Source organism: Triturus cristatus, chromosome 3_1, assembly GCF_964204655.1.
Source record: "Triturus cristatus chromosome 3_1, aTriCri1.1, whole genome shotgun sequence".
NCBI classification, from domain to species: Eukaryota; Metazoa; Chordata; class Amphibia; order Caudata; family Salamandridae; genus Triturus; species Triturus cristatus.
Window position 1 is genome coordinate 50419941 of NC_140583.1, and position 24434 is coordinate 50444374.

Below are 24434 nucleotides of genomic sequence, written 5' to 3' on the forward strand. Positions count from 1 at the left end.
TCCCCTCCCTCTTTCTTCTGGGGGGCGCCCTGTCCGGCCTTTTGAGTATCCCCTCCAGTCCCCCTTGTGGACACCCGGGTACTAGCCCAAATGTCCGCCTCCTCAGCAAGCTTCCGGGGACTGGTCAGCTTGCTATCCACCAGGTGTTGCCGCAGTTCAGGGAAACATTTCTCGAGCAGGTGTTCCTTCAGTACTAGGTCGAACAACTCCTCGTAGTTCCTCACTTCACTGCCCTGAATCCAACCTTCCATTGCCTTCTTCGCATAATCCAGGAAGTCCACCCAATTCTGCGTGCCCAGTTTGTGACTACCCCTGAACTTCTGTCTGTACTTTTCAGGTGTTAGTCCAAACTTTCTGATGAGCGCCAGTTTCATGGTGGGGTAGTGGGTTTGCTCATCCTCTTCGAGGGCCAATAAAGCATCCCTACCAGCTGGAGGCATGTACTTATACAATCCCCCTCCCCAGTACTTCTCTGGAACCCCATGGGCCCTCAATGAGACCTCATAGGCCGCTAGCCACTTGGCGATATCGTCGCCCACTCCATAGCTAGCTACTATGTCCTTTGGCAGGTATGGTTTAGATTCCCTGGTGATCTCTTGGGTCTGGCTGCCACCATTAGGAACAGGTTGTGCCCCGATTCTCAAGATCTGAAGATCTATTTCTTTCAGTCGCAATTCATGGGCCATCCTCTGCTCCTCCTTCTCCTTTTCCAGCCTTGCTAAGTCCCATGTGAGCTGTCTTTTCTCCCTCCGGTCCGTTAGCTCCACTTCAGACAAGCCACCGCTAGAGGCACTGCTGCCCTTCCTAGAAATGGTTCTGGGCCCTGCTGACAGGTTCCCCACCTCAGGTTGGTACATCTCAGCCCTCTCGGGGTCAGGCTCTCCATCCCTGTCTTCCTCCTCAGCCTTGCTTTCTCGGCGTGCCTCCCCCCAAGCCCTTAAGCTGGTTTGGAGTGCACCCTTCTTTGCTCCTGGGGGACAGTACACCCCCTCCCGCTGGCAAAACTCCCTGAGTTGGGCCACAGTGTACGTTTCTAGATTTTCTAGTACAAACTCCATCTTGCCCACTCAGGTTAGAGGACAGGTTTTTGTGCAGTAACTATGCAGGGGGGTACCTTTAATAATACCTCCTCCCACCACCAGAGTAAATTTGGAAAAAACAAAAACCCACAATTAGGAAGGCCGCTTTTGAGAAAACTCCCGGTGTAGGCCTATGGACTACCCACAGTTATTGTTGAGTATACGTAGGCACAGCTCTATCCCACCACTGAACACCAATTTATGTTGGAAACAGCCCACTCCCACACTAGAAGGGGTGGTGGTGGACTCCCCGAACACACTGTGGTAGCTTGGCTCGAGTGGTCAGGAAACAGGCACCGTGCTAAGCATACAATATACCCATACAATAACCATGCGTGCATCCGTTCCAAAAACGACTCTACACCGTAAAAATTATGAAAATATTCTTCTTTATCTTTTTCTCTTAGTTGCTGATTGGAAAAATAAATAAGACCATCACAATATACAAATTTAAATAGTGCAGGTCAAATAAATACTGTCTGGAGATTCAATAAATAGGGATGATCATAAATACAAGGGACATAAATATAAGTGCAGGTGATACAGGCAATTAAATATTCTGAGGCAATAAATACTGAACCAATAAATATTGTACACCAACAAGTCCTGTAGACCAATAAATATAGTGAAGCAATAAATAGGTTAACACAATAAATACAGTGCCCCCAATAAATAATTAAAAGTATACAGCAGCACTCATGTAATCAGATCACTTTTCAATTCCTAAGGGCTGATTTGGCCCAGGCACAGCTTGTAGGGTTGTGGAAGGCTTGAGGGGTTCTACTCCCTGGCTGGGACAAGGCTGAGGCCTAAACTGAGGTAGATCAAGGGGGGAATACCAGTGCCCTGGCTTTCTCTCTCCACACAACCTCTCTAGGTTAGTCCCAATTCACCCCTGGCACAGTCAGGTTGGTTCCAGCACCTCCCTAGCCCTTTAGAGCAGTCTCTCAGGTCTCCACAGGGCCTTAGGCGCCCTCTACTCCACTTACTGCCCTTTTTCTGATGTTCCGACGCCGCTGGAGTCGTGTCGATGCCGTGAGGCGGTTCCGGTTCGGTCTCGGCGGCCGCGGCACAATGTCAGTTCGAGACGACGCCGGTAGGCGGTTCCGGTCCGATGTCGGCGGCCTCGGTTCGATCTCGACCTCCGATTCGACGGCGTCGGGCAGTCTCTACTCGATGTCGACTTCGGGCGGCTCCGGTCCGATGGCGCTCTCGGCTTCGATGACGTCGGCCGGCCTGGCCTCGATGTCGACTTCCGGCGACTCCGGGGTGCGATCCTCACCCCCGACCTCCGGTGCTCCTCCTCTCAGGTTCCGGGCGACTCCGGAGTGCGATCCTCACTCCCGACCTCCGGTACACTTCACCTCGGTCTCCGACGATTCCGGAGGGCGGACTTCACTCCTCCGATGACGCCGCTCACTCGACCTCGGTTAACTTCCTCCTCGACCTTTGGTATTCCTCACGACCTCCGTCGGCGCCCTCTCACGACCTCAGGCGGCTCCGGGTACGGCGTCTGCTTCTTCAGTCAGCGCCGCTTCTCCACCTCGGGCTCCAGGTCTTAGGCTACTCGACGCCGGACTCCAGGGAAACCAGTTTCCAGGTCAGGATCTTGCTGCTTTCTGCTTCTAAGGCCTGTTCCTGCTGTCCAGGTCCTTAGGATGAGTTTTTCTGGCTTCTTCCCACACAGGGCTACAGGCTGGGATCCATCAGTAGGGACAAGTATCAAGGGTGGGTTTATGGACCCCACTCCAGGCACAAGTTTCCACCCCTGCTGCTTCACTCCTTCCTCCTTCACTGTTGTGCTGCTCTCTCTTCACCAGTCAGGTGCCAACTGCCAGCTCCAACTGCCAACTCTCTCTCTTAGCTTCCCAACATTCCAAACCGCCTCCAACTGTCACAGGGTTCTGGAATGTTCTGGAAGGTGCTGGTAGGTTCCAGTGGATGCTGGTGATGTCACAGGTGGCCACCATTTTGTGCTCCAGGCCCTCAGACAGAAGTTTCAGGGGTAGCTAAAATGGCTCCCTGAATCTGCAGCAACACTAAAAAGTCTGGTGGTTCCCAAAACGGAAAAATTCAAACAGGGTTTGAGGCAAAAGTGGGACAAAATAAATAATGATGAGGAGGGACCACCCAAAGGGCTGACAGGTCTAACAAAGACAATATCAATTTCCTAGATATCAATTTTTTCATTGAGGATGGGGAAATACAGAGTCAATTGTACAGAAAGGAGACAGCATGCAATGCTGTCTTGCATGCATCCAGTGCCCATGCCAGGTCAGTCATCAACAATATCCCATTTGGCGAAATGATTCGCATTACCAGGAATTGTAGTACAGAGGAGATTTTCCGTACTAATATTAAGACGACTAGGAAAAGATTTGAAAACAGAGGCTACAATGATCTAATACTAGATAAGGCAGAGGAGAGAATCATATGTACAAATAGGATCTCCACATTGGCTGACAAAACCACTGAACGAGGCAATCACCAAAATGAAAAGAAACTGAGGTTTATCACACAATACACAACTCATAGCAATAGCATTTTCAATGCTCTACGCAAAAACTGGCACCTCCTTACTTCTATTCCAGGACTTAAGGACTGTATTACCAACAAGCCAGCTATCACATATAGGAGAGGTACACCCTTAAGAAAACAACTTTGTCCCAGCTATATTGTGACTCCCCAAAGTTTTGCCAATTGGCTCCCCAAAAAACCCAAGGGTTTTTTTATGTGCGGCTCGTGCAATATCTGCAATAATGGAAAAAACAAAATCAAATCTTTTTCCTATAACAGTCCTCGTACCTATCATTTGAACTACTTCATGAATTGCAATACCACCCATGTAGTATACATCCTTGGATGTGAATGTAACATGATCTATGTAGGAAGCACTACAAGATGCTTAAAAATACGCATACAGGAACATAGAAGAGCCATACTAAATAGAGACACCAGATACCCTATTACGGACCATTACAACAACAAACACATTGGCAGTAATAATTTCTGGTTTCATGGTATTGATCATGTCCCTCTAGGCAAAAGAGGTTCCAACCGGGATTTACTACTTAGGAAATTAGAATCTAAATGGATATGTCGCCTTCGGGCTACCACACTAGGCCACAATTCTGACTCGGAGATGCATTATTTCCTGTAGTATACATTTTGCCTACCTGCCTACTTTACTCTGTTGTTATGTGTACCAATAACTAATACGGATTGCTGTTTCTGTGTTATGTTTACATATTGTGCATATATAACAAAGTCAGTATATCCGTCAATTCCACATTGTAGTTATATATATTCTCTACATTTATGGTCTGCGTTTCGGTCACACCCGTTGTGTATGCCATGCGGTGGATATATGCTTCACCTATCAGGTCACTCTTAGGGTAATAGTTCCAGTGTTATCAATTTTAATGGCTTATCGGTACAGGTCTCCTTTATCTACATAAAATGGTCGACCATATTAGTAGGTAAGATACTTTGGACAAGAATGATTACTAAGTATCTCGATCAGCGTTATATTTGTTTTTGTCATTATTCGGACTAAAGACTAGATTACGGCGCTACTCACAGCGGCTTCAACTTAGATGTTTGTTCGCCCCTGTTCATTGGACTACCCTGCCATTTACTAGCAATGGGAGTAGTATTTTAACTTGTAGAGTGCGGTCTTTTCTCTAACATGCTGCCGTCATGGTACGACGAGCCCCCATTCGTTGTTACACTGCCATATATACAGCCGTGCATTCCCTCATGGCGATTTCTCATATTTACATCGCCTTGGTTCCCCATAGATACCTTCCATGAAAACTAGAGATTAAGCCATGCCTGTTTTGCGTATTAATTACGTGTATATTATACAATTGGTTTATCCATGTGATATGCTATGTACTACTTGAGGTTGCTTTTATACCTAGTGGGTTATATTTTCATTTAATATTCCTTAGATTATTGGAACCCATTTAACTCTGGTTCTTTGTGTGGAAGCGCAAGTTACATTTATACGTACAGCGCTGGCAACCCAGGATCACCTCATTACACGTTATACGTCATCTACTTTGGAGGGTAAGTTCTTGTTCTCATTAATTACCATCCATTTTATCAAGAGGATTATGACTTTGCACATCCATTTTATCAAGAGGATTATGACTTTGCACACTTTTATATTTATTGTGTGTGTTTACAGACACAGGATTTAATATAGGACATTTACAATCTTTGGAATAGTGGTTAGACAACTGTTCGGGCCTCTTTTTCTTTCGAGTTTGACATATAGCAATACTTATGGTTGCTTTTAAATATATTTATATATTTATATTCATCTTTTTACCAGATTACTTGCTTTGAACTCTATTGATGAATGTGGGACTAAGACACATTACATTGCCTTATCCGTTGGGCACTAAGACTTGCATTTGGTGAGTTTTGGATTCCCTTTTTCTTTTCTTGTCTCTTTCGGTACTCTTACCCCATTTCCCTTGTTGTTTCCATTAATTTGTATCTTGTATTAACACCACAAGACACAATGGACCTATCTTGCCGCAGGTCCGTATCTCTTATATGCGCTTGCTAAACAGACTATTTAGGACTAAACAATTAATGAAATCCATACACACCTTTTGCCTACAGCTATACTGCTACACTGCTTTTTATAAATTTGATCGGATGTACTACCCAATACCCATGTTCTGTCATTCATGTTTATTTGCTCACTGTCTTAGATTGTATATATACATGTTTATTATTCTTTATGACTGGTTTTTATGTCTTTTTTGATTTCTGTGGCTGTGAGATTTTTAAATATTTGTAAAATTGTTTGTATCATATGACAGTTTTGTCTAAAGTCATATATGTTTGTTGTCCATAGATTATAAATGTTTTTCTATGTTGTCATGTCAATTATTTGCAGCCTTGAAGAAGTTCCAGTGTGGAACGAAACGCGTTGGCTGAGTATCTGTAAGAAAATAAAGGATATAATTAAAGATACCGATTTGTTTTGGACTTCTCCTGACTGGTGCACCTTCCACTTTTGTTTGTTTCATCTGTAACTGACTTTCAGTGGGGTTGCTCTACGACGCACTCCGGAAGCATTGTGCACAGGATCCGAATACTAATTATGAGACTTTGGGATATGAAGTGCTAAACTAGTAGTCAGTCGTAGTTCTTATTTTGTATAGCAATTCAAGTTATATAGATGTTTAGTTTAGAATATTATGTCTACAGTAGACACCTGAACACCTAGCTTGCCACTTGCTTCCAGACTGATCCAGTGACACTGCAGCTGCCTGGGTCTTCCCACTGGTGCATCCCGACCAGGTTTTCCCACTCACCATTCTTCCTGCCAACAGAAACCCAGCTAACCCCAGGACTTATTTAATGCAGACCACAGTGCGCCCCTCTGTGCCTGCAGCCTTGGATTGATCCAGATCATCCACAACCCTACACACACTGCAGGACACAAGTTGGACCCAATTTTCACCTCCAGCAACTGCGTCAAATACAGTCATGTCACAGAACCCACGTGGACTTATTACTCCATCGTCCACTTCAGCATTTCCAGCCCCCACACCACCTCCCCCAAGATGACCAATGCCTCCCACCCAAGGTGGGACAAATCTCAGAGCCCAGCTGGTCAAACGCCCTCAACACCTACAACCCCGCTACTGCCATCAAACTCAAACAGGATATAAAAAGCGTCAACGCCTAGATCACCAATTGCTCAGACAGAATCATCCCCACCAAGAGCAACATGCAGAGAAAATCCTCCACAAAGGCCAGCCGGTCTCTGAGACAATCTTTCCACGCATTGAAACCAGCGCCAACAACACCAAGGAAGTTTTCATCCTTGTTAAGGAATTCTCCAACCCAGCTGCCACCAAAAATAACACAACACCCTCACAGGAGCTGTGAGACAACCTCTCCCACTTCTTCCATGACAAGATCGCAGCCAGATACAGAAACTCCGAAACCACACGTACGAACTTCCTTGACAGATATGCCACCACCGTCACCGACACGAACGACACACTGCCCACCTGAAAAATCCTCTCCACCGAGGATACTACCTCCACAATGAAATCCATCCCCTTGGGAGCTCGCACAGACCCATGCCTGTACCACATCTTCAACTTTGGAAACCAAAGGATTGGGCAGAGACTCAGCACCATACTCATCACCTCTATCACCACTGCAACATTTTCCGACACCTGGAACCATGCTCAAGTCAGACCACTGCTCAAAACACCTTCTGCCGACCCCAGCTAACTCAAAAGCTACTGGTTTATCTGCCTGCTCCCATTCCCAGCGAAGTTATTGGGAAAGATCATCAAAAATCAACTTATGACACACCTAGAGCAGAACCAGCTACTCAACGCCTCCCAATTCAGGTTCTGCTGTAATCTCTGCACTGAAACGGCACTGATCGCAGCCACCAATGACATTCCAACTCTCCTCAACCAAGGAGAAACAGCGGCGTTGATCCTGCTTGATCTCTCGGCAGCCTTCAACACTGTATCCAACCACACGCTGATCGAAAGGCTTCACCACAACCAAGGTGACACGCTCAGATGGATCAACTTCTTCCTCACTAGAAGAACCCAGAGGATACACCCCCCATCTTTCATCTTTGAACCCAAGGAGTTTATCGGCGGTGTACCCGTCAGCTCAACCGTGGGCTCCATACTCTTCAACGCCTATATGACCCCTCTGGCCAACATCATAACATAACATCACCCGTTGGCTGCTGACAATCACTTAGAGACCCTCCATGGTTTTTGATGCCTGAGTGAATGACCATCCATGTTCTGTGAGTTCTCACTGAGGTATCCCTATGGGTTGTGTTCTCTATGTGAATTAGCCTCCATGGGCTCAGGACTGTCCATGATGATCCTCTTTGGTTTGTGTAGTCACAATGAAAGACACTTCATAGGTTGTGGATTTAAAATGATAGACCTTCAATGGGCTGTGGGTTCTCAGTGGGAGATGGTCCTGCATGGGGTGTGAGCAATCATCAAAGGGCAGGCAATGCTCTGTAGAGTCTTAGTTATAGATCCACTACTGAGATATGACCCTCAATGTATGTAAAGTCTCAGTAGAAGATGCCCCTCAATGGGCAGTAAAATGTAAGTAAAAGACATTTCCTGGGCAGTGGACTTTCAGTGAAAGGCTTTCCAGGTGTTGTGGACTCAGTGATGGACCTTCCGTGGGCTTGCACCTCTCTGTGAGAAATAATACCACATTTTTTTGATTTCTCAGTGAAAGTGCACCGTAAGGGTCTGAGGACTCTGTGTGGTAGACCCACAGTTCCATGCATTTCTACTTACCATTTTAAGCTCTCAATGCTGAGCCTCCACTGGAATGTAAATAGCTTAGAGGTGCTGATTTCTGGATTCTGTATGCTTTGTTAATTCCCTATAGTTTCTGATGGCTGGATACTGCATAGTTTGTTTATTCCATACCACTGAGCTCTCCATGGGCCCGATTCACAGAACAAACTTAAGACAAAATCCTAAACTTAGTACCATTTTGGTATTCACAGAATGCACTTACTACTTCTGGTATTCACAGAATGAACTTACTACTTTTGCGATTCACAGAATAAACTTACTACTTTTGCTATTCACAGAATGGATTCACGACTACTAACTTTACGTCCGCACTCGGGCTGGAAATTCCGTCCCGGAGGCGGGGCTTCCGGGCCGGAGGCGGAGCTTCCGGCCCAGAGGTGGGGATTCCGGCCAGTGGCGGAGCTTTAGCCATGGTCAAAATCTCCACCTCTGGGGCCAGAAGCTCCGCCTCCGGCCCGGTAGCCCCGCCTCCGGCCCGGTAGCCCCGCCTCCGGCCCAGAAGCCCCGCCTCTGGTCTGGAAGTTCCGCCTCCGGGCCGGAATTTCCGGCCCGAGTGCGGACGTAAAGTTAGTAGTCGTAAATCCATTCTGTGAATAGCAAAAGTAGTAAGTTTATTCTGTGAATCACAAAAGAGTTCATTCTGTGAATACCAGAAGTAGTAAGTGCATTCTGTGAATACCAAAATGGTACTAAGTTTAGGATTTTGTCTTAAGTTTGTTCTGTGAATCGGGCCCCATGTGTCTCTCTATGTGATTCTCTCATTGTTTCAGCATGAGGTGTATTTCTGTTAGTGAACCATGTGATACTCAAATATAATCAGCACCGGATGTATTCACTCACTGAAACTGTAATTCCCTAGCAAGAAGAAGTAATCCTTCACAGTTCTGTGGGTGGCTACTGAGGTCTGGATGTCATACTTGTCTTACAGTTGTTTTCAATAAACTGTTAACATTTTCATAAGGTTTATGGGGCAGTCAGTGGTTACTGGACCGTATCAGTGGTTGGTGCTTGCTGTGCCACATCAGTGGTGTGTACTGGCATGTACCACTGGTTCTTTTGTGCCACAACTGAATAACAAACTGTCAAAAATTACAATTCTGGTTGACTGGGGTGCGTGTCCCGGTCAACCAGTAACCACAATACTAGGCAGGGTAAGGCATCAGCAATCCCCAAATTACCCAGTGCTCACCCTCTGGTAGCTTTGCACAGAGTAGTCAGGCTTAATTTGAAGGTGATGTGTAAAGTATTTGTACAACACTTCAAACAGTATAAGCAGTGAAAAAACAACACTAAAAGATCCCACACAAGGTTTAGAACAATAGAGAATGTTGAATTTGAAAGATTTAGGGAAAAATAGCCCCAAAAAGCACAAAAGGCCTGCAAAAGATACCTTGTCATGCTGAACAAAGGAAAAGTCACAAGTTCTGGCCAACCGTGATGGAGCGCGGGCTGGCTACAGGCACTAAGTTAGATCCGTTGAACAAAGTACCTTAAATTCTGGTTGCAGAGCTTTACGTGGATCTGAGACGAGAAGCGCCGCACATGCGAAGCAATGCATCCGTTCCATGATGCTGTGCAATGTCCTTTGCATCGTTGTCAAGGGTCCCATTGACACGGGCTTGCAATGCATAGTCTGGGTGTCGAGGATGTGGTGTTCAGCTGGGGTGATGTGTCAGTTCTGATGAGCTCTGACGCTGTAATGCAGAGGTTGGGGCTGTCGATGAAGAATGTGAGGACCTGAGCCGGGATGCACTGCGTCATCAGCGATGTGTCAGTTCCGAAAATGCAAAGGGCACTGCCGACCTTCTGCGTTGGGCTCAATCCATGCAACAGCAGCAATGCTTTGGTTATGCTTGAGGATGTGCTGTTTAGCTAAGGAGATGCGTCGGTTCGTCAGGGGATGTGCAGCTAAACAGAGAAGATGCATCAGTTCTGCTGGAAAGCACATTAGGCCAACTTCTAATGGTCCAGGACTGGAGTGTCACCATCTACAAGAGTCCACTTGGCAAGGTAGACTCATAGATGGAAGAGTCCAGGTGCAGATGAAAGGTTATTGGAAGCCTGTGGATACAGATCAGGAGGTCAGGCAACTAGGGCTTGGAGTCACTCTGGGTTTATAGAAGCAGGTGCAGTTCTTCTCACCCAAGCAAGAAGGCAGAGGAGGCAGCAGGTGAGCACAGCAAAGCAGGAGTCCAGCAGAGTAGCAGTCAAGCAAAGTGGCAGTTCTTTCTGAAGCACAGCAGTTCTTATACCCAGTAGTGCCTTTGAAGAGGGGAGACTTCAAAGAGATGCATTTGAAGTGTGCAGATGCCCTTCCTTCCTGCCCTGGCTCCAGACTCACAACAGGTGGCATATGCAGCCCTTAGTGTGTGGACAAGGCACAGCCTATGATTAACATGATTAACTAAAAGTCAAGTAAAGGCTATTTGTGTAAGTGAGGCTGTACCAAGCTCCTCCCTCCCATCTTTTCAGGATGGCCCATCAGGTCACACCTAAGCTCCCATTGTGTGTGCCATCCTGGGTGGAATACACAAACCCGGCTGTTGCCCACCCCAAACATGTGACCAGAGACAGGCTGCAGGCCCCAATTGGCTAAGACAAGGGTATTCCCACTTTCTAAAAGGGTCATTTTCAGGGTTGCAAAATTCGACTTCACCATAAATTACCATTTTAAATTAGGATTCCAGAGACATCAAACTTGAATCTGTTATATCTTGCCATTTGAAAAATATGTTTATAGAATGGAAAAAGGTAATCCCAATGTTATCCTATAGGAGATATTGGCCTTGCAGTAGTGAAAAGCAAATGTAAGAATTTTGCACCACCAGGACATGTAAATCTTAAAAGCACATGTCCTGCTTTAAAGTACATTGCACCCTGCCCTCAGAGCTGTCCAGGGCCTAGCCTAGGAATGACGTATAGGTATTAAAAAGGAAGATGTGGGCCTGGCAAGAGGTTTAACTTTCCAGGTCGACATGGCATTTTAAAACTGCACACACAGACTCTGCAATGGCAGGCCTCAGACATGTTTATAGGCCTACTTAAGTGGGTGGCACAATCATTCCTGTAGGCCCACTAGTAGCATTTAATTTACAGGCCATGAGCACATTTAGTGCACATTACTGGAGATTAATAAGTAAATGAAATATGCCAACTGTCGATAGGCCAATGTTACCACAACTTAGGTAAAGACCACAAAAACGTAGGCACTGCTTAGCAGGCATAAAGTGCACAGAAAGCTTTGGGCAGCAAAAACGAAGTCAGTAAAAACAGGAGGTTGGAAGACAAACAGTGTCTAACACTAAGTTGCTCCTGTTGTACTTGTGACTGCTTTAGTAGCTGAGGCTTGCTCCAGGAGGTTGTTGAGGGTTTGAATCTCCCAGTACGATAAACGCTATTGCACATGATTAACTAAAAGTCGAGTAAAGGCTATTTGTTATTTTGATTGTGCATTGTATTTACACAAAGGAAAGCGAGTGAGTTAACATAGAAAACACCTAAAAAACAGAAGATGGCCAAAATACAACCTCAAGCAGTATCCAAGCATGCTTCTAGTACATCAGTGCAGTTGTAGCCCACTCATAGTGGTATCCTACAGGGGGATGTTATGCTGTTCTCTGCTACAGCCAGAAACTCTTTTATTATGGTGGTGTCTATAATTCTCCGGTTCATTGGAGCAAAGTGCTACAACACATGAGCATGGCTGTGATATGTCTGGTGTTTGACTGGACAGGTTTCTCTAGGCAATGTCCATCACAACACGGGGTAGGAGTGGGTCATGTGTCCTTTTGCTGGACAGAAATGTTGAGACTAATGGGAAAGAACCACCTATTGATCCATCAGGTCTCCATGACAAGATTCCAGAGGCAGAAATAAGTCTACAAAGGATAAAGATATCCTAAAGGGACCCATCATTTTAGGACACCACATGCAATGAATGTGCTTGTTTAGCTGCACAACACACATGTAACATGCAACACACAACTGGAACACTGCCTGAGTTGGAGTACGGATCCTAGTTATTGGGGACTGAACAGATTTACCCATCGACAGGTGGTAGATCTGCCCACCCAGGCAGAAAATACTCCCAGATATGGAGTCCACTGGGACAAACACTGTCACAGGAAAGGCCAGAAATTAATCACATTGGTGAGGATGACACACCTTTCCTTTGCATGCAAGGCTTTTTATCACAACCTAGACTGCACATTGTCACTGTCCTAGAATCCCTTCTCCCTTGCATATAACGACAGTCGGAGAGGAGACACACAGGTCAATGCCTTGTATGGGGTAAGATTGTAATATTCTTTCTCTGAAGGTGCTACTGCAGTGATTTATGGGTCTCCCTTGTCCATCTTCCCCCCTAGGTGCTGGTCGTACATCGGGAAGACAGGGGGAGTTCAGCAGGTATCTCTCTCTGGGCAATGTACGTTGAAAGGAACCATCCAGCATGAGCTGAACCATGCCTTGGGCTTCTACCATGAGCATAACCGCAGCGACCGCGACAACTATTTGACCATCATGACAGAGAACATCTCGCCTGGTCAGTGACACCCCTTGGGCTCCACTAACCACTGGGAGAAAAAACTGAGTACGGCTCAGGTTCCTGATGGGCTCACCTGGCAATGATTTAGACCCCATTTGTTCAGCTTAGGTGTTATCCCAGATACCCACCAACACACCCTTTCTACCAATCTGACCCTTGGTTACGGTGATCAATATTTTGTTACTGTCCCAGGCTGGTGTCCTTTTCACAAACGTCACCACTGCTAATGGCATTAACAGGAGCAATTCTTCATTTGAAACCATTTGTTGTTTGCCTACATAAAAACTCCTGGCACAGGATATATTGTGACCTATGTTCTGATGTCGATATTGAGGATCAGTGACTGCCAACTATATAAATTTCACTTCATGCACTTCTCTTGAGGAAGAGCAGGATTTGACCCAAATCCCGGTTTACAATTTTTTGTAGATAGGAATTTATGTCTACACCTGTGGGTGGTTGCATAGGAATACCCATGCCCAACCCATCGAATTCCCCCTTGATGCAAAGCAATAGCTGCTGCTACCGGACTCGGGTGGTGGGTGGCAGCAAGGGCAAGGGGGTGGAGGCTCGAATTTAGAAAAATAAAATAAACACTCACCTGTGATGGCCATCCGGTCACCGCCTCTCCTCCATCCTCTTCCTCCTGCTCTGTCCTTCAGCAAGATACAGGAAGCAGGAAGCACCCGGCTCGCAGGCTCCTGATAGCCAATCACAACACTTCAAGTCGGCATTGTGATTGGTCTGAGTACAGTGGATTGGCACTCAGCCAGGGGCTGGAGGGGGGGGCATGTTCTCCATGCAGGCTGTAATACAGCCTACATGGAGAATATGGGAAGAGTGCATTGTGAGAAGGTGAGCTGATATATGCTGTCCACTAGTTCTAGTGGGCACCTTGTATCAGTCCAAACAACCCCTTATGGTGAATTGGTTAAAGACAACCTTTATTGAAAGCTATCCTAGTGGTTGCTAGGAGAGCAGCCTTCAGGCTAAGTCTTGAAGGAATGTAAAGCAGCTTGTTTTACCAGTCTACAATCTCTTGAATGATCAAATGAAAGGACAACCACACCAGGTATATATTCAAAATATATGTATTTAAGTTGAAACACACCCTTCTAGTCTATTTATGAAACTGGAGTTCGAAGTACTTTGTTTACAAGTTAGCAAGTATCAGTAATAGCACAAATACACGTTTGGGCCCTAGGGGCGTACCAAACCATATACCAAAAAAGTGGTGTAAGAACCACGACTGGAATAGACACAAGGCCTAGAGCCTGTAGAATTGCTGGGACCCCAAGGAACCAGCCAAGGTAGTGACACAGGGGACCCACGGGGACTCGATGCAGTGTGTAAACACAACCGCGGGTTCCCGTTAGCTTCTATGGGCAATGTCGCGGTTGGAAATTTAAAGATTAGGGACACTTAGAATCGAGTCAGGACAAAACCCTTTTGGACTTAAGAAGTTCTAGAGCTAGCACCCACGGGAGCACCGGAGTACTCGAGTTACCTCACCCAGGGAAGCCGGATGCATTGGTGTCTTTTGGTGTCGGGTCGCGTCGTCGATTTCAATGGGAGCCTGCAAAGAACTGCTGCTGCCGTGAAGAGGAGAAGTGTCCGAAAAGATCCAAGCCTGGATCTAGGATGGAAGGAACCTGAAAGCAGAGGGGACAGAGTCTGGGTCACTAGCCAGTGACCAAGGGTAGGATGGACCAATGCCCACAGATGTTGGGTGCTTCAGGGGAGTTGATGGGTGTCTTGACTCTTCAGCCACGAGGTCCAGGAGGTGTCGACGGAGTCCATGAGCCGGATTCAAGCTGTCCCATAAAGTCTGTCGAGTGCTGCAGTGTCGGTGACCAGAATGTTCCCAGCAAGCCTTGGCAACGGCAAGTCACTGGAATTCAGAGAAAGGACTGCAGTGCAGACCAGCAAGGTCTGAGGGACTCACCCACAAAGGGTAAGTTAGGGCACATCTGGAACAGCCAGGAAAGTCCAAGTAGAAGAGGAGTTGCCTTTGTGGGGACCTGCTAGCTAATGGGCTAGCGATCGCGAAGGAGCCTCAAGCGGTCGCACTTGAAACTGGCTCATGGGTCACTCGTGGAGTGGAGGCCAGCAATCTTCAGTGCAGGAGATGCTCAAGGGTGGGGCTACTCGGAGCCCAAAGCACAACTTCAAGGAGGACCAGGAAGTTGCTGTTGCTGCAAAAGATCATGGTATCCAGGGGTCACGGTTCCACATCACCCACAATAGCCATGGGCCTCAGCTTTGCTGTGGACTCAGGGTAGCCATGGAGAAGTATGGAAATCCACCTCTGGTTATGCAAAGACTTCAGCGTCCGGCGGGAGCTTCAGCGATGTAGACCAGTCAGTTGCTTCTTTGGGGCCTGCTAAGCAGGGGAGTCACTCCTTGACCCCAAGGGAGATTTCTTCAGTCTTCTAGTCAGGATAGAACATCGAAGGTCCAGGATATATGTTGCAGACTTTCGTCCAGGGTAATCTAAAGTCACGAGGACTGGGTTCCCATACTTATACTAAGGTTGGGGGTTGGACATACTCTAAGGATCCACCTATGGGAGGGTTTGGAAAGAGGGGTGGTTACACCCATTTCCTTTGTCCAGTTTCGCGCCAGAGCAGGGGCAGGTAGCCCCTGCAACCGGTTTGAACTGGACTATGCACAGGGACAGCAAACGTGCCCCCAGTACAGGACTTCAAAGCACCAGAGAGTGCTCCCGCCCAGACCCAATACACGTCTGCCTGTCTGGGGAGGTGGTTACACCTCCCTTCAACAGGCAACCTATTGTCCAGGCCTCCCCTGCCGGAGTTTCTGTCAGCAACAGGAGGCCAGACCCATATTACATTTCCTACTGCAGAGCAGTGGGGTGACGCTCCTCCGCCTTAGCGGTGGAGCCGCCACTAATACAAAGTAATGCAAAGCAGCACATAAAGCAACTTTGCATTACTTTAGGTAACTTTGGTTTACAAGCCAATGCAAATTACAAATTGCTTTGGATTGTAAATCCCACCATAATGCTTTGCATTGGGCTTGCATTAGAAAAGCAATATAAACCTGACACAAAGCATGTGTTTTTCATCGGGGCCCAGATGAGTTGTATAGCACCTTGAGCATCACTGTTTCTCACTCCACTATCTCACATACAAATAATGGGGTTTCTTTCAACTGTTTTTTCATCCTCTGATTGCACTGCATCTCAAAAAACCTCCTCTGTAGCCCCAAACCTCGGCATGAAAAACTCGCCGCTCCCTTTCATTCGAATGCCTATCTCCTTATTGTTCATACTCGGCATTTTTTCTCTCTAAGCACAGCCTATTATAAGTCACAGGCATGTTTGCCTTCATCTTTATTATTATATTACTGCTAATGTCCTCATTTTATTCCAAATTTTCAAATAAATCACTTCTGCTATGAACGTCAATCCTGCAAACTAATACCTAATCTCCTCTTTCATGTATTAATCCCAAAAATCATCTATTAGAACCCAAATACACGATCCACTTCCCGAATAATCACCACTAACTCCTAATAATTTACTCTGCCTCAAAGAAACTGGAGTAAGTGCATGGAAGGGTTTTATTGAGAGCACAAGACTAATCCTAAACCTTGAGTGCCCGGAGCAGTGTGCTCTCCGGCATAAAGTGCTTCAGTGCCTTGTCAGGGGTAGTAAGCACTTTACACCTATAACTGCAATACAATCTGATGGGTGAAGGACACACACTGAAGATCATCAAGGGAGTTGGATCACTTTATGAGGCAAAAATGTTTTCATAAGGAAAAAACATGTTGATTTTCCCTTCAAAAAGACAACAGTGAATTATATTTAAAATTAACCGAAACTCCAGTGCATTACTCCGGATGTATGTAAACATTGGTGTTTATTTAGTGTGAACCTTGCTTGGGGGCTAGATGGGGCTCTTCATCAGATAGGATTTAAATTTGGAATTACACACTTTAATTTCACATGCTGGTGCGATTGAGTGATTTACCTCAAATCACATGCTTTTAGATCTTTCGTCAAAATTGAGATTTTAAATTTCCTTTCCACATTTGACAGCCTAGCCAGTAGACTATGTTTAACCCCAGATATGGCAGAAGTAGACTTGCCCCCTAGTGAGCTGGGATCTTCTCTATTTTGGAATGTTCCCTGTCAGGCATAGTCGTCACTAGCTCATCTTTATTGTCTGCTCATCTTAACAGAAGACCTCAGCAACTTTAACAAAGAGAACACCAACAACCTTGGCCTGCCATACGACTACTCCTCAGTGATGCATTATGGGAGGTAAGTCTCCGATGCTCAGCTAAGAAGAGATTTCCTGTTTAAAACTCTCATTGAAGGCTTTAGCATATAGGCAGTGACCCTAATTAAGATTTTGTCAGACAGTACTCTGTTGCAAACATGACAGATTACTGTGTTCGCCAATCCCTAGGATGACCCGCTTTATTTTGAGATGGGTGGACCCTAAGTATTTTGTCAATGTAGCCCCCGTTGGCTCTACTGATGGAATACTTCCTCTGATAGTGTATGGAGTAGTGCCCATCTGAGGAATGACATTACAATGCCAGCCATATTTAGGGTGAACAGGATAATAACTTCATTTTTTCCAGTCCATCACCACCAGGAAAAATCTAGCAGTGTGCAACTGGAAGAAAGTAAAAACGATTCCCACAACCTGGATGAAAACCTTTAGTAATTTAAAAGAACTGCAGTGATGATGGTTACTTTAATTGTGTAGAGATGACTGCTGAGCTGAGGTCATTTCTAAATTTGGCAGATGGAGTACCATCGGGATGGCATTCCTAATGTCCTCCTCCACCCCCTTAATCCTTCGTCCATCAAACCCTAGATCGCACCTAGTGATTTTGATCACATTCTGATGTGATCTCTTTAATCAACACTGAGATTGCTGGAAATTGGAAGTAGAGGGTGATGTTTATTTCACATTATGTGATGGAGTGGATACAGGGATCAGAGCTTGGTACATATTGGAATCTCGATATGTGAAGAAGAGCACCTGAATAGTGGCTGTGTGTTTTTTGGGGGAAGAGGGGGCTGTGTTGGTGTCATGAATCCCAGAATTTGGAAGAGCTGTAGGTGATAAATGTGAGAAAGACCTGTAGACTCATTGCTGTGTCAGTGAACATGTTCCCACAGAGTGGAAGGTCCATGGATGAGGAAGAGTGGTACCATCATGGCTATGTCGGTGAAAATGATTGGTCAGGATTGACGCTCTGTATGTGAAGTAGGGTACAGAATGATGGCTGTGCTGGTGAACATGATTGGTTAGGATTGACGCTCTGTATGTGAAGCAGGGTACAGAATGATAGTTGCGTTGGTGAACATGATTGGTTAGGAATGACGCTCTGTATGTGAAGCGGTATATGTAATAATGGCTGTGTTGGTGAATATGATTGGTTAGGATTGACGCTCTGTATGTGAAGCAGGGTATGGAATGATGGCTGTGTTGGTGAACATGATTTGTTAGGATTGACGCTCTGTATGTGAAGCAGGGTACAGAATGATGGTTGTGTTGGTGAACATGATTGGTTAGGACTGACACTCTGTATGTGAAGCGGGTGTGGAATGATGGTTGGTGAACATGATTTGTTAGGATTGACGCACTGTATGTGAAGCAGGGTACAGAATGATAGTTGTGTTGGTGAACATGATTGGTTAGGACTGACACTCTGTATGTGAAGCGGGGTGTGGAATGATGGTTGGTGAACATGATTGGTTAGGATCGACGCTTTGTATGTGAAGCAGAATTTGGAAAGATAACTGGGCTGGTACACATGGACACCAAAGTATGAAATTGCCATGAATGAGGAAGGTAAGATTCTGAAGTCGAGTCATGGCTATGTCAGTGAACATGTTACCATAGAGTGGAAAGTCCATGGGTGCAGAAAGCAGGGAAATGCTGTCTGAGTTGGTGAACATACTCAGTTTAGAGTAGACGTCCCATTGTTGATGAATTGCATGAGGATGATACCTCAGTGCTGACGTATCTGTCGTAAGCAGAAATGTTGTGAGACTCGCAAGAGGAATTTTTGTAATCAGTGCTTTTAAGGATCTGAGATGCCGAGTGTGATTGAGAATAATAAGGTGAGCGTTTACTGCCACCAATAGCTTAGAGGCTCATGAAATGGAGAACTGTGAAGTTTTAGACAGAGCTCGGCAGGATCTACCGGGGGCTAGTTCACAAAAAGCATTAGACATGCAATGGTTTAAGCAAACACCAAATATTTCACCCTCACCTGTTCCCGCTGTAGACGAACCTGGACTCGCTGTATAGTTTTTTGGGTGAATCATGAATTTTAATGGCACATACATGGTGGCCTTTACCTGTGATGTTTTCGTTTCCACAGGTATGCTTTCAGTAACACACCTGGACAGCCAAGCATGGTCCCCAAGCCAGATCCTAATGTACCCATCGGACAGAGAGATGGGCTTAGCAAACTGGATGTTTCCAAAATCAACGCCCTGTACCAGTGCAGTAAGGAGTGCATGCCGGCAGATAGATTTTGAAATTTCATAGCAGTCACAATATCTTTTCCTCCTAGGCTGTTAGGCTGTAATGTTATCCTTTTTAATGATTCCATATCAATTTCCAACAATATAATCAATCATGGGACATTTTTTTGGTTAGTTTGTTTTTGTAGAGCACATTCTATGACATTAATTATTGTGTTTAGGTGCCAGGGTTGTTAAATAAATTATATAAAATATCATATGCAAGTAAGTGCTTCGAAAACAAATCCCAGTAAAATATTTTAAGGCTTTCCTAAAGGTAAGCAGAGTATGTCTATTGTTAATATAAAGAAGCAGTACATTAAAAATCTTTGGGCCCATTAGCGAGAGTTTTGCAGTGTCCCTTCCCCTGCATGTCAAACATACTGATGCTGTTTCCTTGATGCACTTGAATATAAGAAATACTTTGTTGAAGATAAGGACCTTTCGGATAAGGGTTTTGGATTGGTACCTAGGAAATCTAGTCTGCTGATAAGATAATGACCTCTAACTGCATTTATCCCTTCATTGGATTCCAGCATTTATCACCTGACTGAGTCCAGCATTTATCCCCTGACTGAGTCCAGCATTTATCCCCTGATTGGATTCCAGCATTTATCACCTGACTGAGTCCAGCATTTATCCCCTGATTGGATTCCAGCATTTATCACCTGACTGGATCCCAGCATTTATCCTTGGTGAGATGTCAGTATTCAGTTCATGAGGGTATCCCAACATTTATTCCCTTATGAGATCACAGCATTCATCTCCCAGCATGGATTCAGCCGATCCTGGAATTCGCTGATAATTAGAGCCCAGCCTTTGTATGTAAATAGGATCCCACTGCACCGATGAGATCCCATCATTGACCTTTAATAGGATCTGAGCATTCATCTACTGACTGAGTCCTTGCATTCTTGCCCTTCTTCTAGCTGGGCATATTATGTTTTTAATGATTCCAGTTCAATTTCAAATAAAATCATCCTTCATGGGACATTATTCTTGTTTTAGTTTATTTGTAGAGCCCACACTATGAAATACATTATTGTGTTTAGGCACCAGGCTCCCTAAATAAACAGCATTAAATAATATATGCATGCAATTGCGAGCAAAAAAGAACACACATGAATGTTTTAAGGCTTTCCTAAAAGTAAGTAGAGTATGTCGTTTTTTAATATCCAGTGGCACTACACTAGCAAGAATCTGCAGTCTCTCTTCCACTGAATATCAGTACTTGCAATGTGAAGAAGATATAAGCCACATGATCCAGGGATGGAGGAGGGACGATGTCCAGTGGTTTTATCCCACAATTGGGTGCTGTGTCCTTGATGTACTTAAAAAACAGGAATGCTGTGTTGATGATAATGACCTTTTAGATCTGTACCAATGAAATATAGCATGCTGATGAGATAATGACCTTTTAGATAGCTTTTGGATGGGTACCAATGAATATGCCTGCTGATAAATGACAATGTATCCCTAGTTTTAAACCAAGTCATGTCACCATGTCTTGTAAATGTTGCATCTTAGCAATTCGATTTTTGGAAGCGCACTCATAAAGGAATTGGTTTAATCCAGGATTGAGTCAGTCAGTGAAACAGATATGATTTTGTGAAATTTTGGATGTAGGGCAATGCCTATTGCAGTTGTCTTATGCTGAATAAACCAGAAGCACTACAGAGCTGATGTGAGCCTTAAAGTTCAATTCTGTTTTCCAGATGACCTCCAGCCTTTTAGATGTCTTAGTGAAGGTGCATGGGATCTCAAATAAAGTACGGGAGCTAAGAGAGGTTATTTAGGAGTCAGTGACATGAGCCTATGCAGACCATCTCAGTTTCTGCTCTACTCAACGTGGTCCCACTTTTATTCATCCACATGGCCACATTATTTAAGCCTTGTTTAGGGGAAAGAACCCTTCCTTCAGGCCCCAGATGTGCAGATAGATCTGTATGTCATCAGCAAATAACAATATTTCAGGTCTCTGGCCCTAATGATAGAAAATACCATCTTGAAACACAAGAGAGAGGGAGAGAAAGTGTGGACCCTTGGGTCTCCACATTCAGCTTTCCTCCCTGATGGTTTGAAGGTCCTGACATGACACTTTGTGTCTGACCTTTCAGGAAATGATCAGAACCATTCTAGCACTGCATCCAACACAGTGCCCTTCTGAGCTGGTCAAGCATTAGGTAATAGTCCAATGTGTGGAATGAGGCTGATTAATCTAACAATATCAGCCATGAAAAAGATGTTTCACCATCTTCAGCTAAGGCAGGCAACTGTAACTGTATTATTGCTTTGTTCCCTAATGGGATTCTAGCATTTATTCCAAGATTGGACCCCAGTATTTATCACATGACTTGATGCCAGCATGTATTTCCTGAAGGAATCACAGTGGTAATCCCCTGATAAGATCCCAACATTTATCCCCTGATTAGATTCAAGCATTTATTCTCTGATTGGATCTGAGCATTATTCCCTTGACTGGTCTCCAGCATTGATCCCCTGATTGGATTCCAGCACTTATTTTCTGATTGGATCCTAGCATTCATCCCTAGTGCAATGTAAGCATTCAGTCCATGATGGTATCCCAGCATAAATGTACTTATGGATCCCAGTATTGAACTACCGGCGTAGATTCAGTGTATCCTGGATACTGGAGCATAGCACCATTCATATGTAGACAGGATCCAACTATTTACTTCTGGCTACAATGTCAGCTGTGGTCTACTGACAGGATCCTTACTAATCTCCTGATAAGATACTAGGACATATTTCCTAATAGGATCTCAGTACTGGTGCCTTAATTTGATTGAACTGACACACGATGGAATTCCAGCATTCATATACTCATAGTATCCTGGCTACATCCATCTATGAGACCCCATCATTGACCATTATTGAATCCGAGCATTAATCTACTGATTTTATCCTGGCATTCATACTCTTGTTTGAGAGTCATCATTCTTTACCCTTTCATGACATCCTGGAAGTCATATAATGCAGTGTTCCCAGTATCAATTCACTGATGGGGTCCTACCATCTATCCCCTGGTGGGATCCCATTTTATAATTTGTGACGAAATGTCATCATTTATCCTCTGACTAAATCCCACCATTCTTAATCTGATGAGATCTGAGCACTATGTCCTTCTTTATGGAAAAATGTTCCTCCTATGTTGGTGTTTCAGATGGTTTTAATGTTAGAGTTCTGCTATGCCCCTGTTTGTTCCCTTTATGGAGTTCACATTAGGGTTCAATTAGCTATTACTATGTACAGCATGTATGTTCCTTTGATCTGTATGCATAACTCACTACAGACCAGTACAGAGATAGTGGAGTGATAAAAAGATTTTTTTCTTGGTGCAAAATAATTTGCTTTTGCAGAGTTTCATTTTTATCTATGTTTCCGAAATCCTATGCTCCCCCTACAGCTGTTTTATCTGCACCAGGGCAGTTTGTGTTGAATCTCACTGTGCCCTGGGTAGTTTTTGGTACCTACTTATATTCTTTTGCGTGCTTTCATATCATTGCAAAGACATGCAACAACCACAGAGATCATTGTTTAGATCAAGGGGCTTCTTCTTGATGGAGATATAAGATGCCTGCGTAAATATTTGTGAACCTAACTGAGAAAATCTGGCTAGAAGTCGTTGAAGCTCTACCTGTCAGAGTCATTGTGCAGTTTCTAGACATTTCATTTTCATATTTGGTTTCAGATTTGTGCAGCACTCTTCTCACTGACCCAACCGGCACCCTACAGTCACCCAATAACCCTACCTCGTACCCTAACAACGTCAACTGTGTCTACCTGATCCGAGTGCCTTTGGATAGTGATAAGGTAATGAAGGCAGTCCAATTTCCTCCTGCAAGAATCCACTGAGTTAGTACCTGCATGATTGACAGGTGGCAGAGGCAGCTGCTGAGGCAGGTCAATATGGTTACAGTGGTCCATCAGCTGGGAGGAGAAGAATCTGTCCTTGGAATGTTCTCTCCAATGGCGTTTGTACTATAACCACAGAGCTTGCTTCAGAGAAGAACAATTCAGAAGACATTATTTTAACCTACAGTAGTGCTGCCACCACAGAGTAGATGGAATAAAGTCTAAAGAGTGGGTCTATAAGGGGAAACTAAGTTAGATTCTTTGAATTTCAAATTGGGCTTCAAAGAAATGCCACATGGTGGCTGGTAGTAAATAAAGGTGAGAGAGAATGCCAGTGGAGTTCCCCAAATGAGATGGACATGTAAGGGTTAATCTTTTAATGTGCAGGGTAGCAGGAAAGAATACTGGGGTACCCCCTGAGTGTATGGGACAAGAATATTGAGTTTAAAATATTGTGCTATAAAACAATCATAGCCAAAATCTCAGCTACCAAAATAAGGTTATGGTTATTATATGTATAGGTAAGTATAGACTTACTATACTTAATTTCACATTTATCTTGACAATAAATAGGTATGTGGCTTCAAGGTAGGGTGATGCAGAGAGTAGTGAATCTATACTTAGCTATACATACTCAGGATGTTGAGATTCTGTCTACAATGTTTTTTTATGCAATATTTCTCTGCTTGATATTATAACGTACAACCCTTGCACAAAGTATGAGCTTTTGTTCCTAGTGTGGAAATCCTTTGTGAGATTTACTCTGAAGGGCGGCAGTCTTCTTCAATTCATGGTCTGCTGTTGAGCATCATTCACATTCAAAGGAATGACACAGGTTGTTGATAGTCCAGAGGCAGTGCCCCAGAGGTCTAGGGCCTACACTAATGAGGAGCCAAGTTTTACCATATGTCTCGAAGCTTACACAAGCTTAACATAAAGTGCTCCTACAGAAATGGTATGGTCCTTGGTGTTGGGGCACTATCAGTCAGGGGAGGGAGGTTGCAACGTCCTTCTACAGCAATAGTATGGTCTTTGGTGTCAGGGTGCTCTCAGAAAGGGAG

At 44.7% G+C, this 24434-nt stretch overlaps 1 protein-coding gene across 2 annotated transcripts in view; it reads left to right on the forward strand.

The window, feature by feature from the left end:
* The window catches only part of LOC146859680 (embryonic protein UVS.2-like), a 64278-nt gene that overhangs the window by 32845 nt on the left and 6999 nt on the right, over positions 1 to 24434 (forward strand). Inside the window, exons 6-9 of one of the 2 annotated variants that reach the window (XM_085643429.1) lie at positions 12799 to 12974; positions 17187 to 17268; positions 19353 to 19480; positions 23210 to 23331. In XM_085643429.1, the coding sequence (XP_085499555.1) occupies positions 12799 to 12974; positions 17187 to 17268; positions 19353 to 19480; positions 23210 to 23331 (508 nt within the window). The remainder of the gene's footprint in view (positions 1 to 12798; positions 12975 to 17186; positions 17269 to 19352; positions 19481 to 23209; positions 23332 to 24434) is intronic. The other variant, XM_085643430.1, reaches the window with a different exon arrangement.